At 52.9% G+C, this 16,588-nt stretch overlaps 7 protein-coding genes across 7 annotated transcripts; 5 read left to right on the forward strand and 2 right to left on the reverse strand.

Moving 5' to 3' along the window:
• Positions 1 to 347: 347 nt before the first annotated feature.
• BO66DRAFT_360625 (NmrA/HSCARG family protein) lies at positions 348 to 1,296 on the reverse strand (the record flags this gene model as incomplete). The annotated part of the gene is made up of 2 exons (XM_025645013.1): positions 348 to 992; positions 1,045 to 1,296. 2 exons carry the CDS (start codon positions 1,294 to 1,296, stop codon positions 348 to 350), a joined length of 897 nt encoding a protein of 298 aa, XP_025498447.1.
• Positions 1,297 to 2,064: 768 nt separating this feature from the next.
• Positions 2,065 to 3,846, forward strand: BO66DRAFT_415738 (MDR family MFS transporter; the record flags this gene model as incomplete). Its single annotated transcript, XM_025649554.1, has 5 exons — positions 2,065 to 2,136; positions 2,193 to 2,286; positions 2,358 to 2,635; positions 2,709 to 3,149; positions 3,208 to 3,846. The coding sequence occupies 5 exons, from the start codon at positions 2,065 to 2,067 to the stop codon at positions 3,844 to 3,846; spliced, it is 1,524 nt and encodes a 507-aa protein (XP_025498448.1).
• Positions 3,847 to 4,370: 524 nt separating this feature from the next.
• Positions 4,371 to 6,450, reverse strand: BO66DRAFT_443801 (amino acid permease; the record flags this gene model as incomplete). The annotated part of the gene is made up of 10 exons (XM_025651540.1): positions 4,371 to 4,504; positions 4,606 to 5,134; positions 5,202 to 5,545; positions 5,592 to 5,712; positions 5,766 to 5,800; positions 5,846 to 6,036; positions 6,086 to 6,161; positions 6,215 to 6,263; positions 6,310 to 6,330; positions 6,385 to 6,450. The coding sequence occupies 10 exons, from the start codon at positions 6,448 to 6,450 to the stop codon at positions 4,371 to 4,373; spliced, it is 1,566 nt and encodes a 521-aa protein (XP_025498449.1).
• Positions 6,451 to 6,938: 488 nt separating this feature from the next.
• Positions 6,939 to 9,088, forward strand: BO66DRAFT_463787 (benzoate 4-monooxygenase cytochrome p450; the record flags this gene model as incomplete). The annotated part of the gene is made up of 9 exons (XM_025652429.1): positions 6,939 to 6,992; positions 7,047 to 7,191; positions 7,248 to 7,398; positions 7,466 to 7,644; positions 7,695 to 7,801; positions 7,856 to 7,939; positions 8,021 to 8,407; positions 8,457 to 8,629; positions 8,690 to 9,088. The coding sequence occupies 9 exons, from the start codon at positions 6,939 to 6,941 to the stop codon at positions 8,868 to 8,870; spliced, it is 1,461 nt and encodes a 486-aa protein (XP_025498450.1). The 3' UTR covers positions 8,871 to 9,088.
• Positions 9,089 to 9,537: 449 nt separating this feature from the next.
• Positions 9,538 to 11,359, forward strand: BO66DRAFT_424047 (zinc-dependent alcohol dehydrogenase family protein; the record flags this gene model as incomplete). Its single annotated transcript, XM_025650149.1, has 5 exons — positions 9,538 to 9,556; positions 10,163 to 10,267; positions 10,318 to 10,337; positions 10,387 to 10,780; positions 10,839 to 11,359. 5 exons carry the CDS (start codon positions 9,538 to 9,540, stop codon positions 11,357 to 11,359), a joined length of 1,059 nt encoding a protein of 352 aa, XP_025498451.1.
• Positions 11,360 to 11,745: 386 nt separating this feature from the next.
• Positions 11,746 to 12,246, forward strand: BO66DRAFT_443804 (uncharacterized protein; the record flags this gene model as incomplete). The annotated part of the gene is made up of 1 exon (XM_025651541.1): positions 11,746 to 12,246. One exon carries the CDS (start codon positions 11,746 to 11,748, stop codon positions 12,244 to 12,246), a length of 501 nt encoding a protein of 166 aa, XP_025498452.1.
• A 2,377-nt stretch (positions 12,247 to 14,623) lies between these two features.
• On the forward strand, positions 14,624 to 15,861 carry BO66DRAFT_432558 (uncharacterized protein). Its single transcript, XM_025650651.1, has 2 exons — positions 14,624 to 14,853; positions 14,905 to 15,861. The coding sequence occupies exons 1-2, from the start codon at positions 14,704 to 14,706 to the stop codon at positions 15,853 to 15,855; spliced, it is 1,101 nt and encodes a 366-aa protein (XP_025498453.1). The 5' UTR covers positions 14,624 to 14,703; the 3' UTR covers positions 15,856 to 15,861.
• Positions 15,862 to 16,588: the final 727 nt, after the last annotated feature.

Consider the following 16,588-nt stretch of genomic DNA (forward strand, 5'->3'; position numbering starts at 1 on the left):
AATCTGGGTGTTAGTGATGTGATCTCTGCGAAAAACGACTCACAGGATATTGACTCGACGGTGCGAGAACCTGTAGTGAGTGAGAGGAAAGAATAGGAGGCATTTGTGAGAAGAGATTGCGAGGGAGCTGGAGGTGGGTGATGGGGAGTGGGGAGTGAGGCTAGCGACTTCTTGGTCGTACTTATGTTCATGCAGGTGCTAGTCCTCTTTGAGATGGTCTGTCAGCTGACTTCACAAACAATCTCATCAACTAAACAGAGTATAGTACAGTAAACTAAGCAATTAGCATTGTGCATCACTTCATAGTGTGTAAACAGGATCATTTATCCCCGCATATCGACGCTAAACTACCTGAATCCACTCTCCGTCTCCAACCACGTGCCAAAGTCTTTCAGATCCGGATTAAGCTTTCTCAGGGCTTCAATATCAGCCCCATAACCCTCATTATGGAACCATTTAAACATCACTCCAAGCTCCTTGACGGCCATCATCATCAGCTTGACCGGAATCCTGAAGGTGGTGGGCACGTCTTTTCCCGTCTTCTGCTTGAAGATTGTCGCCATCTGATTATACGTCAACTCATCCCCCGCCAGGGAGAAAGCCTTCCCTTGTGACTTCTCAGGATGAAGAAAGGCTTGAGCGGCAAAGAAGCCGATGTCACTGGTGGCGATCAACTGCAACGGCTTGCCCTTCAACGCCATCTGCCACGCGGTCGCAAAGACACGGCCAAAGTAATCGGGCGTCAAGTTCTCGAAAAAGGCGGTGGGCCGTAAGATCGTCCACCGCATGTCGGTCCCCTCTGATTTTGCGATCAAGTGTTCTTCGATTTCATGCTTGTAGATGAAGTGCGGTACTTCGGTGGGGTTGTTGATGGAGGCCTCGCCGCCGCGGTCCACGGAGCTGTAGACGAAGAACTTCACGCCTTGCTTGATGGACTCGTCGACTAGGGCCAGACCCTGTCGACGCTCGTTATCGTTGCGTGGATCAGCAGCCTGTGCTGGGTCAACATCTCGATGATACCGATGTGGTGTGCGATCAACTGACCTGGACACTATACACCCCCCATATCGGAGTGGAGCTCCCGCTCTTGGCGGCGCGGAATAGCGCTCTCGGATCATCCAGGTTACCTTCGACCAGTTTAATCCTGGGCGATTGCTGTGCGAGCTTTTGGGCAGAAGAGGACTGTGCATTGCGCGTGACGGCGAGGATATCGAAGGGGGCATTCTTGGCGAGGAGATTGCGGATTACTGAACCTCCCTGTTTGCCGGTCGCGCCGGTGATGAGGACTGCGCTCATGTTTGTCGCTTACTTGGTTGATAAATTCGAATAGTTGGATGAGGAGATAATCCTGACATGCAGTTCTCTCAAATTCAACTTATACTTTGCTTTTATCTTGGACGAAAGTCTATCGCAGACAGAGTTTGCGGATTATTGAGTCGATTACACAGCGACTGGCCGTTTGCGGCCTCCTCGGCCTCGTTTTCGACCCCGAGCTGACAAACCACCAAATTACCACGGCAGCTTTATCGCGAAGATACATCCGAACCAGACAAAAATTCAAGTAAAATTCGAGCAAATGGGGTCAAAGAAATTCCCTGGGTGGTGACACCATGTGGCAACCCCTTTCCTGGCTTTCAAGCGGGAGGCAAAAAAGCATAATGTATCGATATCATCGGGTTTGAGAGTAAACCCGATTGCATATGAACGATTGCCAGGGTTGATAAATCATCCTAAAAAAGCAACATTATAGGCGTTGATCGGACTTCATTTCACCATGATGACCAACCATTCTTCTGCATACTTTCCCTGAGTGGGGACCTGCAGACGACTTCTGCTTTATAAAGTTCTTTGAAACTCTTGTAATGGCCGTGTGTGTTTTCAACTGGATAGAAGGTTTATACTTCATCATTCCGGTGTGGCAAGATTTCTAACTTGCCTAATATGCCCGAGGGTCTCTCGATGTCTAACTCTAACCTTCTATACGGCAAATCGAAGTCAAATAACACTGCATCGTTTGACGTCGACAGTCAACATGAAGATAACGACGAGGCTCAGTTCTACCCCATGGGACTGCAACTGGCTGTCATCACCATAAGTCTGATGTTGGCGGTTTTCTGCGTGGCCTTGGACAACACGGTACAATCTATACCCTCCTATCAAAATCATAATGTCATCACTAACATGTCGAGAAGATCATGGCAGTGGCTATTCCCAAAATCACCGATCAATTCCATGCTCTAGACGATGTCGGCTGGTACGGCTCATCATATCTCTTGACCACTTGCTGTATGTGTGCATCGACCCCGTCGGGTGATTCTTAAACGGCGGTGGCTAATCCTCGGACCGCGACGCAACAGCATTCCAGCTTCTGTACGGGAAGCTCTACACTCTCTTCAGCATTAAATGGGTCTTTCTCTCTGCGCTCTTTGTCTTCGAACTGGGCTCTCTCATCTGTGGTGTCGCGCCGGACTCTGTCACTTTGATTGTCGGTCGCGCGATCGCAGGACTGGGGAGCGCAGGCATCTTCACCGGTGCGATGGTGACTTTGGCCCACACGGTCGCCCCGGCGAAAAGGCCGATGTTCTTCAGCATGCTCGGAGGGATGTATGGGATTGCATCTGTCGCTGGGCCTTTGGTAAGTGCGATTAGTCGACCATTCTCCATCAGTCTGTGTAAGCTCCCACAAATACTAACGTCTGACGCTCTAGATGGGCGGCGCCTTCACTGACCACGCCACCTGGCGATGGTGTTTCTACATCAACCTTCCCCTCGGCGGAGTCACGGCCATCGGACTTCTGACACTGCTGCGACTACCCGCAAAACCACAAACCCAGAGAAAATCACTTGTTGCGACACTCGAGGGCCTCGATCCGCTGGGGACCGTCATCTTCGTCCCCGCCATCGTCTGCCTGCTCCTCGCCCTGCAGTGGGGAGGGGTCACATACCCCTGGTCTAGCGGACGCGTGATTGCCTTGTTCGTGATCTTCGGACTGGCGCTTTTGGCATTTGTCGGTCTCCAATTATTCCTCGGAGAAGACGCCACCGTTCCCATTGACATCGCCCGCCAACGCACCATCGCCTCTGCGTCGCTGTTTGGTCTCTGCATCGGGGGATCATTCTTCACCTTGATCTACTACATCCCCATCTGGGTATTTCCATCCTCCTTTCTCTTCCCCAAACACACCCACAAACTAATTCATGGGGTAGTTCCAAGCGATCCGCAACGTCAGCGCCGTCCGCTCCGGAATCAACTCCCTCCCCATGATCCTCTCCAATGTCGTCGGCATCATCGTCTCCGGCGCCCTGACCACCGCCTTCGGCTACAACGCGCCGTTCTTCCTCCTCAGCAGCGCCATCATGTCCCTGGGCGCGGGGCTAATCACCACCTTCACGGTCGACATCTCGCAAGCCAAATGGGTCGGGTTCCTGTTTCTGTACGGCCTAGGTGTGGGCTTCGGCTTCCAGCAGGGCGGGGTCTCGGCGCAGGCGGTCCTCCCGCTCTCCCAGGTCTCGGTCGGCACGGCCATCGTCATGTTCCTGCAGATGCTGGGCGGGTCGCTGTTCGTCTCGGTGGCGGAGAATATCTTCTCCAAGCATTTGATCTCCAATATCGCCGCGCTGGATATTCCCGGATTGAGCCCTGAGGCGGTGGTCGCGGCTGGCGCGACGGGGTTCCGGGCGTTGGTCGGTGCGGAGGATCTGCCAGCGGTGTTGGTCGCGTATAATGATGCGTTGGTGAAGGTGTTTCAGTTGGCGCTGATTTTGGGCTGCTTGAGTCTGTTGGGGGCGGTCGGGGTGGAGTGGCGGAGTATGAAGGGGAAGAAGATCGACATGGCGGCTGCTTGAGGTTTGGCGATTCGCCCTGTGGAGCTCTGCAGCTATCTGTGAAGAGGGATTTGTACACACGATTTGTATTCAACTACCTTTTTTGGATACCATTCATTCTCCCTACTATTTGAGCCCGTCTTCCCATTGTTTCCTCATCGTAGGTATGCCTGCTGGACATGCCAACTTCTGATTTTAAATAGCGAAAGATATAAATTATAATCATTGGCCCAGACGAACATGGGTGAAGTTTCTACAACAGTGAAGAAAATTATCAGCGCCTGGCTTTTGCTTCGATACCTGCGTGAGTGACCATAATTCAGGTAGCAACAGGTTTCGACGTGAAAAGATTGGTTTGGTGCAGTCTGATGATGGCCGGCCATCGCACTACCTCCCCGTTTCGTAGTTCAGGCTCTCTCCACCAGACCTCGCACCCACAATCGCTTCTGCATTTTTCTCTTCATCTTCTCCCTCGGATACTTTTTCCCCTATTCTAAATCAACAGACACCTCCAACCTGCGTCATCTCTGTGACGATTAAAAGATCTACTCATCCACCGACGCCGCCGACGCAGCCCCTGCCTGCTCAATAAACTCCTGCCTCAACCACGCGTCCGCCGGCGTGACCCACCACGACACCACCGCAAACACCGTTACGATCGCCAGGATAATCGGCGCATCTAACCAAGCCAACCACACCAACCATTAGCATATCGCCTCAACCTCGAGCCCAGCCTCCTCCCTTCCTCCCTCATTTAGGGAAACAGAACACGAAACTTACAATTCAACGTCCCCGCCCCAACCGGAAACTCATACGGCGAGAACAAAACCGCCACGACCCACGCATTCCATACAACCGCAACAACCTGAAAGGGCACCCTCCACCGTCCAAGCGACCACTTCGCCTCCAGCTTCTGTTTCCGGGTGAGCGTCAACCGACCGAGACTGATGAGCCCGTACGCCGCAGCGGAGGGAACGCCCGCGGCGGAGACCAGGGAGGTGAATGCCACGGCGGACGGGAGGATCGTGCAGGTGATGAGGGCGGAGACACCCCATACCACCAGGATGGCGTTGCGGGGCTGGCCCTCCTCGGACACGCGGGAGGTCCACGTGGAGAAGGGGAGGACGCCGTCGCGGGCGACCGCGAAGACGAGGCGCGAGGCGGCCGTGATGGCGATGGCGGTGTTGAGCCATAGCGCTGTCACGGAGAGCACGTTCATGACGATGTGGCCGCCGCGGCCGAGGACGACGGCGTAGAGTGGGACGAAGGGTTGGGGGGCGTCGTAGGAGAAGAGGATGTCGATTGGGGGCTGGGGGGGGCAAAAGGTTAGTTGAGGGTTCCTCTGGAATTGTTGGGGACTTGTGTGGCTGACGTACGGATGTGAAGAGGAACAGGATGACGGCTGTGAAGCCTAGCACGCCGCTGATGACCGTGCTCCAGAAGATGCCCTTCGCTGCGTTGAGGGACGCGTTCTTCGTCTCTTCCGCGACGTGACCTGAGGCGTCGAATCCGATAAGAATCCCGGCGGTTGCGAGGTACGAGAGACACCAGTTCCATCCGGCTGGCGCACCGGTGCCGTTATATGTGGTCATAAAAGCTTCGTGGGCGGTTCGGAGGCCGTAGGTGTTGTGGGCGCCCACCGGGAGCCAGATGAGATTCAGGATGAAGTCCAGGAACACGGCGCCTGTCGATAGCCAGAAGACGTATCGGAATATCCGGGCTGAGGGTTGTTAGTTCTCCAATCTGTCGCCTAGTCGGTGACTTACGCGAGGCAAGATTTATCCATGCCGCCAATGCTAACATCACTTCCGTGCAGATCCATTGCAGCGCACGGAACTTAATGTTCCCTGTGTCGGTGGGAAAATCGACTTCAAAGACGGTCAATTCCTATGATTGTGAGATTGCATGATCCGGAATATATTCAGAAGTGTCCGACTAACAGATAGCATATAGTTGACAGTGGACTGAGTGTTGCCTGCACCTGTCAGCGCGATCGAGCGAACATAGTGACGATACATACTGGCACAGAACGTCGTCCAGGCGGTCGTACTCCACCAAGCGACGATGAATCCGAACAAGCGCCCGAACCGACGCCCTCCAGCCTCCGCAGCCCAGAGGTAGATTGAACCTGCTGTTGGGGCTGCGGAGCAGACCTCTGCAATGACGGCTGCAGTAATGAAGGTGAACACACAAGTCACGATATAACTCGTCCTGAAATTGTTTCAACACGGAATCATGAGTCGAGGAATACGAAACACACCAGTAGGCGAGAGGCCCCCCTGCCGCGATGCCAGTGGAGAACATGACGCGAACGCCGCCGACAAAGTACAAGGCCGCTACAAAGTTCTAAGTCAATTTCTGCCCTCCGTGACCAGGCAGTGACACTCACCGAATGAGGTGGAGAAGTTCTCGAAGAGTGAGTAGCTTCGATGGAGAACCTGGAACTGTCAACACCAGCCATCTTTGGCGTTCTTCGTCTATTACCTGTTTGTATCCGAGGCGCTCCTATGATTCATGAGTATGATGATCCTAGCTGACAACTTATGGTGAACGACTAACCAGCGCAACCTCATCGCTTTTATTCGTCTCAACAACCGTCGAGGTCGAATCACTCTTGGCCGTCATGACTCAATGTTGCGCCCGTCTTGGGCCCCTAGAAAGTCGATATGAAATTTCGGCACTGGCAGAGCCTGCAGACACGCCTCGTATTAAACATCGGACCCTTGTTGGCCAGTCGGTCATCACGACCTAAAACGTGCATTAGACCGAACCGACGAGCTGGATCACGCCTTTTTGCCCCGCTTTATTCCACGTGGATGACGCCTTATATGCATGCTGAGTCGTGAAGGTCAATTTTTGTGTGGTCTATTGCGCCATTGTGTGACAAGCCAAGGTGATAAAGTGACATTGCGGGTGCGGATGACGCGATCTCCATGCGGGACCCAGAAGCCTAACTACTCCCGTATCGAACAGAATCCCTGAATTCCATGCGGTGAAGAATCCTGTTTTGCACAGTCCATGATGGGTGTACACAATTCTCGGGTTCCGCGGCCGGGGTTGACATATATTATGTGTTGTACGGGTAGGGAGAACAGGTGCAAGCAAGATACAACATGGGCTTGATCATATCGATTGCTTTGGTAGCGTTAGCTGCGACTATCGCTTGGGTGAGTACAGGCCATCAACAAATTCCAGGCTGATTTATTTGACTGATTCATAAGCTCGTATACACTTACTTCCTCTCCCCTTTGGCCTCCATCCCTAATGCAGGAATTCTGGCTCCCGTCTCCCGTTTACTCTGGGAGTTTCCCACCGAGTATCAAGGCAAAATCACCCTGGAGTTACCCAAACTTCACCAAAAGCTTGGTACGACTACCATACCCAGACTAGAAACTCATCTGACCCCGTGAAACCATACTTAGGTCCCCTCGTCCGGATCGGGCCCAACCAGATTTCATTCTACTCCCTCGATATCTACAAGACTGTGCATGCACCGAATAGCCCGTTCGTCAAAGACCCTCGCGTGTATAACCAGTTCGTCCAGGATGGCCACCCTGCGCTGTTCTCAATCACGTAAGGTCTCCGATATCTTTGTGCGTCATTCGTCAGCTGATCCGCAAACACGACGAAGTGACACGAGGGAACATGCCCAGCGTCGACGTCACATGGGTATCCTTTTCAATCGCAGCAAGGTTCCCGCGTTGACAGAGATGATGCTCGAGCAGATCGATAAGTGGATGCAGTGTTTGAGTCTGGCAAAGATAAAAGGGCCTATTGATCTCGGACCGTCTTGTCGCGCGTTGGAGTCGGATATTGTTTGTGCGTGTTCGCGATACTACTTCTCAGCATGCGCTAACGCTGGTATGTAGCAACATTTGCTTTTGGTAATGCCATTGGAGGAATCGACTCTCTTCAGAATGGAGATGAGCTTGCGGTCATCAAGGAAAATGATCTCAAGTCCTCGAAGATGCCAGTGGTATGTAGCGACGACAGGATCCAACTCCTCCACTGCTAATGCCATCGTATCCAGTATGTGAACTTCCCGCTTGCCGTTGGTCTATGGCACTCGGTCGCAGCCTGGATTTACCGACTATCCGGCTGGGAAGTATCCTCGGTGATTAGCTCGCAGCGCTTCGACAAGGCATAACCTCTTTCATGAATAAGGATACCGTGCATGATCACTAACGGAAGACAGTGGGCCGATTCCCAACTCATCGCAACGAAAGACAGTGAGAAGGCGCCCCGTCTATCCTTCCTCAAAGTCATGGCCGGGGCCAGAGTGTCCGAGCAGTCCGCCCTCTCGGAAGCCAAGGAGATGCTTGGTCCCGGCACCGATACGACGTCCGCCACCCTAGCACACATTATCTACGCCTTGTCGCTCAACCGATCCTTCCAAGCGGAGCTAGTCACCGAGCTCGACGCTTCCGGATGGCCCACCGATATGTCCGCCCTGGAAGCCATCCCCCGCCTGGTAGCCTGCGTCAAAGAGGGGATCAGATGGACCGGGGCCGCCGCCGCAATGCTTCCGCGCATCGTGCCGCGCGGGGGATATTCGCTAGTGGGGAAGTATCTTCCGGAAGGGGTAAGTCCACCAGCAATCAATCTTGTCTTCACGCTGAAACTTTCACTAGACGATGATCTCCAGTTCCCCGATCTGGTATCTCCGCGACGAGACAGCATTCCCGGACCCCGAACGTTATAGGCCTGGGCGGTGGCTGGTGCAGGAAAAGAACGACACGACGTCGCGGCGAGATGACTACTACATCCCGTTCTCCAAGGGCGCGTCTACGTGTATCGGCAATCAGTAAGTATCTCTCCCATGCACCATGTGAGGGGAAAAGAGAATAACCTTTCGCTGGCACAGCTTTGCATACCTCGAGCTATACCTGTCCCTCTCGCGGCTGCTGAAGCGATATTCCGTCCACCCAGCAGATCTGTCCGGTGCTAATGCTTCGGATCACGAAGCTGTCCTTCCACCGCGACGGGAGTGGGTTGCTGCTGTGCCGATCAATCGGTTAGAGGTGGTTCTCCAGGAACGGTCATAGCAAGGAATCATTGAACTCTTTCTGTAATAGTCAAGCTTGTGTGAGTTGCCATCTGCGATGGAATCCTCCCCTTGCTCATCTATGATGTCTCCTGCTACCGTCGTGGCTGCGATTGCCTTGCTGGCACGGAAGTCATGGGCGTGGATGGAATGTTTGGACGAGCAGGGCTCCTTCCAATCAATCAAACATTGTGGTAGCAGCCGGCTTTTGGAATCTACGAATGGATCTGAAATCCCATGCATGGATTCCTTCTGCGAGACACCGTTCGATTTAATGCTACTCCCCATACAGTAGTCAATGATCCCGTAAATTATAGTTCACGTCACCATTTTAACACACTGCTCGAGTAATAGAGGAACGTACTTGTATGTACGTAGTGCTCGCGGGATCCTTCCGAAAGCTCAAACAAGCCACAGGGGGTCAGTTGAAGAACCCGCACCCCCTGATTCCGAGAAATCGTGCCCGGCTCTTCATTCATTCGTTGTAACGGGTGCCCTGACTCGCCAGCTCACCACTGCATATCGCGCCGCCGTATACCCGTCATCCACAAACATGCAGGCCCCCGTCACCCACGCTGCATCCTCACTGGCCAGCACGCCGGCAAACCAGGAAACATCCTCGGGGCTCCCCGACCCGCGCAGGGATAAGCTAGTATCTGAGCTGCAACATGTCAGTCAAGAGCGGTAGTAGTTGTTTGTATCAGAGACTCAGTGGAGCACAGGTCTATGCAAGCTCAAAGTTAGAAAGGTTCGCACGTATCTCACATCCGGATACGGCTGATAAAATATGGACTCTGACGATTGAAGACAGCCAGAACTCTGGATTGTGAACTAATCAACAAAATCTCGGGTATTGAGAAAGAAAAGAATACATGTATATGCGTACATGAAGAAGTTGTAACTGTCTGATGAAAGACTGATGCCAGAAGGTCTGGATGCAGGATGACAGAGGGAGTGGGTGGAATGGGAGAGAACGGGGAGATGCAGTGGACAGATGAAGAGTGCCAGTGTGCACTCATCGTCGGACTCGGGGCCTAGCGCCAAGCTCACAAGCAATTTACTAGGTAACATGGATCATGTAAGTTCTATGCCGGAATTCTCCAGTGTCAGTGCTCAGGCTTTACTGAGTAGCTCACACGCTCACACTGCGCAGCTGACAAATCATTACTAATACCGTCATCTGGAGAGGCTAACGGTTTCTTATGATATAAAGTCCAGCGTTGATACGGAATATATCAGGCTCATCATCTATCCCGCCTGAATTCCACTTAAGTATGACTACCGATACTCCAGCAACTGCTCGACAATGGTCCGTCATGGGCCAGGATGGGATCGAATCCCTGATATATGGCGAAGTCCCAGTACCAGCGTTACGCGAGCACGAGGTTCTTGTTCAGAGTGCGTCAGTGAGCTCCTTTACCTGCCTCCATCTACTGACCCAGTCATAGTCCGCGGTGCCTCTCTCAATGTACGTTCCCGAGCCTATACCTCGGCGCGCGACTCGCTGAGAATGATAGCCCCGTGATGTGATGATCAGTCGCGGAAACTACCCCTGGACCGTCAAGCCGGGCGTTGTGCCTGGATCGGATGGCGCGGGCGTTGTCATATCCGTCGGCAAGAACGTGACTCGGTTCCAGCCAGGAGATCGAGTGATTACCATGCTCAATCAAAAGCACATCACCGGCTCTTTGAACGCGGAAATCGCGCAGTATGGCACGGGTGCCTCGGTTGACGGTGTCTTTCGTTCAGCTGGCGCCTTCGACGAGCAAGCACTGGTTGTGATGCCGGATGGCTTAAGCTTTGTTCAAGCTGCCACGCTGAGCTGTGCGGGGCTGACGGCTTGGAATGCGCTGTTTGGGCTGCCTGGGAAGCAGGTTACGGCGGGACAATGGGTTCTAGTTCAAGGCACAGGTTCAGCTACTACCCTCCATCGTCCGATCCTGTCAATTTCTGACACTCAATGGCATAGGCGGCGTCAGCCTTTTTGCGCTCCAATTTGCGAGATCCATTGGTGCCAGGATCATCGCGACCACCAGCTCTCCCGATAAAGTCGAATTCCTCCGCGAGCTCGGCGCCGATCATGTCATCAACTACCAAACAACCCCAAAGTGGGGAGCCTTGGCTAAAGAACTGACAGGTGGTTGCGGAGTGGACCTCGTCGTTGACATCGCCGGCCCCACCACCTTGAGGGAAAGCGCAACTTGCGTCAAGCTGGACGGGACAATCGCGGTGGTCGGCATCGCTGGTGGCAGGCCGGAAGGGCAAGAGATGCCCACTTTGCTCGAGGCCTGGATGAATCTGTATACTGCGCGTGGGGTTTGGGTTGGGAGTCGGGTGCAGATGGAGGAAATGTGCCGTTGGATCCACGCACACCCTGACTTCCGGCCTGTTCTCGATTCCAAGGCCTTCACGCTTAGCCAGCTAAAGGAGGCCTACGAGTATGTGGCTTCCGGGAAGAGTCTGGGGAAAGTGTATGTGGAGATTGACTGAGACCAGCGATGCTTTATATTCTGAAGGTAGAATGATAGGTCAATTAAGTATGGTTATGCGCTTCTACAGTACGCCTCATAGGATCAGCTTACTGAACTACCCTATCATGACTTCAATTCGTGCTCAGCAGGTAAGCAAGAGTGGAAGGTGGGGAGATAGAGCGATGGGGGAGTTCCTTCCCCAGTATCCATGCTCACACTGCGCTTGCCTTCCATTCACCAGTGCGGGTTCTTTCCTCCACTGCCCAGCAACAACGGCTATTTACCTACTTTATCTACTCCATCTTCTCCCTCCTCTCTCCCCTTCTCTTCTTCTCTTCTTCTCCTCCCCATACCGCTTGATTCTCTTGATGCTAGTATCGTTTTTAACGCTCTACGATCTTCAAGATGTTCTCTCGTGCGTTCTCCCGTGTTCCCCTGCTCTCTTCCTTTGTTCCTTCTTCTTCTTCTTCTTCTTCTTCGCCGAAGGAGGGTCCGGTACACCCTTCTGAAGCAGCCACTCCTTCTGTTTCCTTTTTGCAGCCTGTGACTCGTGTTTTTTCTGCTTGTTCGTCGTTCTTTTTGCCTGTGCGTTCTCTCGAAGGCGCGTCCCCTCGTTCGATCCTGGTGAAGCCTGTGGACGGCGACGTCCGCAAGGTGAAGCCGAAGAAGAAGGTCTCGTGGGCGGAGACCAACACTGTCACTACCGTTTCTCGATGGCTCGTTCCTGGCGTTAACGTCTGGAGCGATGAGGATCTGACTGATCCGTCCATTCGTGAATTTGATATGGTGAGTACTCGTCCGAGTACTCCCGTCCGCTCATTTAACCCTCATGCCTTGGGGGCTCTGGCCTTGCTTGGTCTCTGTGTCTTTCCTTTGATCACGATGTACATCGAGTCACTCTTTTGATTTGTTTGATATGTGGTTTTGTTTTTGTCCGACCTGGTCACTCCTTTGCCACTGTCTGCTGCTCTGCTTTTCTTTTCTGTCCGACCTGGTCACTCCTTTGGTTCGATCGTTGGCAACGTCTTGCTTTGTGTAGATATGTGGTTTTCCTTGTCCGACCTGGTCACTCCTTTGCCACTGCCTGCTTTTCTTCTTTTCTTTCTGCTGTCCGACCTGGTCATTCCTTTGATTTTGTCGTTGCCAACATCTTGTTTTGTGTTTATATGTGGCTTTTCTGTCCGACCTGGTCACTCCTTTGCCACTTTTCTTTTTGTTCTCTGTCCGACCTGGTCATTCCTTTAAGTCTCAGGCTGCTTTTGCCTTGTTTTCTGTTTATATGTGGCTTACCCCTGTCCGACCTGGTCACTCCTTGCCACTTTTCCCCTCTCCCCCCACACTCCTTTGGGCCTGGTTGTACCGGAACCAGGTCGGTTATTGCTTACTGAACAGCAGATCGAACGGCCCGCAACGATCCCCCTCCCCCCCCCGAGACGCGTCACCGGACGCCTGTGTTGGATAGATACTTTCGAAAATTTGGTATGTGCTGCTATGTTTGCAAGCGAGCACAGCTAATCATTTGCTGCAGCTTGGATGACGTCGATCCCACCGCGGGGCGACGCTTGTGTTGGATAGATATTTTCGACAACCTGGTATGTATCACTCTTCTTGCTAGCGAGCACAGCTAACCATTTGCTGCAGCTTGGATGACAGATGATCCCACCGCAAGGCGACGGTGTTCTTGGATTGCGATTTTTGAGGCTTGGGTGTGTAATATTGTCTTCTTTGGCTGGCGAACTGCAACCGACCTGTCCTCGAAGAACAGATTGTATCAAGTTGGACTGTACGAGGTTTCCTTTGTCTTTTCCTTTCGTCTGGGATAGATTGGGGCGTTCTTGCTTATTATTTACTGCGTTGTGCTTCTACCTTTGTCCGACCTGGCCATTCTTTTCAGTATGGGTTTTAAATTTCTTCTCTGGTTGTATATAGTTATACTTCTGTCCGACCTGGCCATTCCTTACCGCGCTGCCTGCTTCGATGCTACTGCAACGTTCCGTTGAATAGTTTGTTCATAACTTGAAACGTAGACAAGAGTAAGAAGACTTCAAGCTCGACAGTCAAGTCGTCCCTCACTGGCAGAACTACCCTGGCTCTTACTCCCCGTGTTCAAGCTGTATTATGTGTACCTCAGGGTGGGCTCACCTGTTAGCTTACCCGCTAGTTTACCCAGACGACCAGATCGCCGCCCGTGTGCTTCCGGCTTGTATTTGTACTGTACAAGTTCCTTTTGCCTGCTTGGAGGGTAGTCATAAACAACGCAGAACGCTTTCTCAGCTCTAAGCAGTTATAGATTGTAGTTCTAAATATGAGTTTATGTTGACTACAAGAATGTAGTATCGTAGCAGGGTACAAAGGGGTGAGTAGGGCTTCATGAAGAGAAAATAAAAGTACTCCAGCAGCGGAGATAAACAATCACGGAATTTGTTCGGTAAGTGTCCAGTGTTCAATCCATAATCCGATTATATAATAATTAAAAACCGCATCTAGTACATACGACCACAGGGTGTGGAAAACAGGGCTTCCCGTCCGCTTATGGATACTGTCGGTTTTTCTGATATGCGGAAGGCAGATATGACAAGGTCTGGCAAGATGGATGGATGCATGCATGCACAAGGGCCATGGCGGGAATGGTGCCTTTCCAGACCAGAGGGTTGGCGTGGGAGTGAAAGTAAGCAGGAAGTTACGCCAAGTTGAGGTTTCTTGATAGCGAGGGAGAGCGGAGCTGAGAAGGAGTGACGGAGTTCGTTGTTTACAAGTGGTCGGGTATGAGCGGAACCCAGTAGAAAAGACATACTACGACACGCTGATCCACTGACTGCTTTTTGTGACTTCCACCTTTCTGTACTAAGATGTCTCGACATGAGGACCTCGAACCAAATCTCGATTTGGGCATGCCTGGGCTGATGATTTCCAGGCACCAAAACTTTAGTAGGGCTTGGGAGCCCGGAGCCCGGAGCCCGGAATTAGCGCTTATGCACCCTGAAATGCCCCACATGTTTCCCCTCTTCAGGTCCACATCTCGCTACCTATATGCGACCACCATAAGCGTGGCGTGTGCGCAAGCCTTGTCTTTCCCATTTCCGGTCGTGATCCGTGCGCGTTTTGGGGGCTGGGTGAATATCTTTGCAGGAGTGCAAAGGCAGTACCTTGCTGCTTCCGATGTGCGAAAGTGACCAGAAATCCGGATCGCTGTCGCTTATGATGGTAGGCGCGCACTACGGGGCCTTGGCGCAGAAGTGTTCGAGACTAAAGTGAGACATCGCCAACAACCCTTGGCGCCATGGGCATATTATAAACCATGGACCGTCCATGCTGAGTTAATTCTTCGTTCAAATCTGATTTCACTCCTCTCGATCCATCGCTATGTCGTCGATCACGCATGTGCTCACACGCTACGCCACCGAATTTGTATCTGCTCGACTGCAATCCCGGCAAGACACGGGGTTCTCGCAAGCGATTCCACCCTTGGTTTTCCTCTTCACCTTCCTTGCCTTTGCTTTTGCACTTATCTGCGTCAGTCAGTCTGCTCACTAGCGGGTAGAAATTCAGACTGACCCAAGACAGGTCGATTACACCTGCAACCATGTGATCGTGACGCTGGCCGCGATCGAGGACGCCGACCCGAGTCCCTCCATCCGCCTCGAAAGCGCACATGACGATAATCCCGCGATTGTAGATCCGTTCACCTCGAGGGTAAAGCCCATAACGAGCGAATTCCGCTCAGCCATCAAGCACCTCCGCGCCCGTGGTGGAGGAGAAGGAGGAGGCGGGCTCATCATTTCATGCTTGCATGGATTCCGCATGTACTTCCCCTTCTACATCCTCGACCGGGGTGTGGGATTCTTTCTCAACCCGATATTCTATGCGGGGCCCGCCCGCCTCACGCTCGCCTCGTTCGCAGTGGAGTTCGCCGCGCGGATGTGCCTGGCCACCGTGCAGATGGCCTGGGTACACGTGATCATCGCCGACCGATCCCCGCGCGGCGCCAGATCTCGGGAAACGCGGGGCCTCCTCGGGCACTGGCCGCGGATCGCCCCGGCGGCGGCGCTGCAGAATGCCCTCGTGTGCGTGTCGTACACGATGTATCTCGTGGCGGTGCCGGCTGGCAGCTGGGCCTTTGTGAGTGTTGCGGGTGTCGCGCAGGGGCATCTAGCCTTGGGGGGCCATCTCCGGTTTGTGGTGGTTGTTCTCATCCCGGCGATACTCTCCCTGCTGGTCACCTTGCCCGCGCGAGTGGTCTTCGTGCGCGTGGCCGCCTCCATGCTCCCCGAGGAGGATGTGCCCTTCGTGCCCTTCGATCGCCGGTTTGATGGCAAGGTGAGGCCCAAGTTTGGAGGCACCGGTGAAAGGCTTGGCATCAAGGATGCCTGGACCACCGTCGCACGGCCTGTTTGGGTGCGCTGCTTCAAGATCACTCTCAAGGCGCTGGTTATGGAGGTCGCGGTGGTCGTGGCTGGGATCTTGGTCATAATCGGCGAACTGTTCTTGGTTCAACTGGCAGGGGCCGGCTTCTAGCGTTAGTCTTCGTTGATATGTGGAGTTAGGCTGCATTCTTTCTATCAAGATGCATATCCGGTGTCAGCATATTTCATTACATCACGGCAGTAGTCTGAACCTTTTATCCGTCTTATTGGCATGAGATGGACATGACTTGACTGTCTCAGATTGACTCTGGATCGGTTGGGCTCACGGTGTTGAGTGGTGTGTTCATGCTTCAGAGGAAGGAATAGAACGAGGCTCTATGCTGATCGAGTGTCATGCAGTGAAGAAGAGACATAGGAATATGTCGTCACGATTTGAAGACAGGAAGAATCTTGGGTTGGGCAATATGGAACGATATCCTGAATTTTTGGAGGTTGGTTGATGGACTAGCTAAGATCTCGACGTGGGAAATTCGCTTAATGCATCGCCTCGGATCACGTGGCCGACGTACTCCAGAATACCGACATGCTACATCAGAACAAGTAAGTTCTGGACATAGATTTGTACCTCGAGGCTGACTCAACCGCGTAGGCTGATGTGGCAGAGGAACAAACCGAAGGAGTGGGCAGGACTATGGGGTTTGGAAACAATCCAAGGGCTCGAATTGAAGAGATGGAGAGAGTGGGTCATAAGCACTGTATTGGTTAGCAGTTTGGTGGGTTGCGTTGTTGTGTACTGGGTGTGACGGGATTGTTCAGTTCCAATCTATCATGGATCTCGGGTCTCATCTTGGTGGAAGCAGTCATCTCTGCATGTTTCACCATGC

The sequence above is a fragment of the Aspergillus aculeatinus genome (genome assembly GCF_003184765.1).
Source record: "Aspergillus aculeatinus CBS 121060 unplaced genomic scaffold BO66scaffold_76, whole genome shotgun sequence".
Taxonomy (NCBI): domain Eukaryota; kingdom Fungi; phylum Ascomycota; class Eurotiomycetes; order Eurotiales; family Aspergillaceae; genus Aspergillus; species Aspergillus aculeatinus.

Bases quoted from the DNA above. Each gene is read 5' to 3' on its own strand.
- BO66DRAFT_432558 (XM_025650651.1), top strand. From the start codon at position 14,704: ATGTCGTCGATCACGCATGTGCTCACACGCTACGCCACCGAATTTGTA. The intron at 14,854-14,904 runs GTCAGTCAGTCT...GACCCAAGACAG, and splicing joins TTGCTTTTGCACTTATCTGC to GTCGATTACACCTGCAACCA.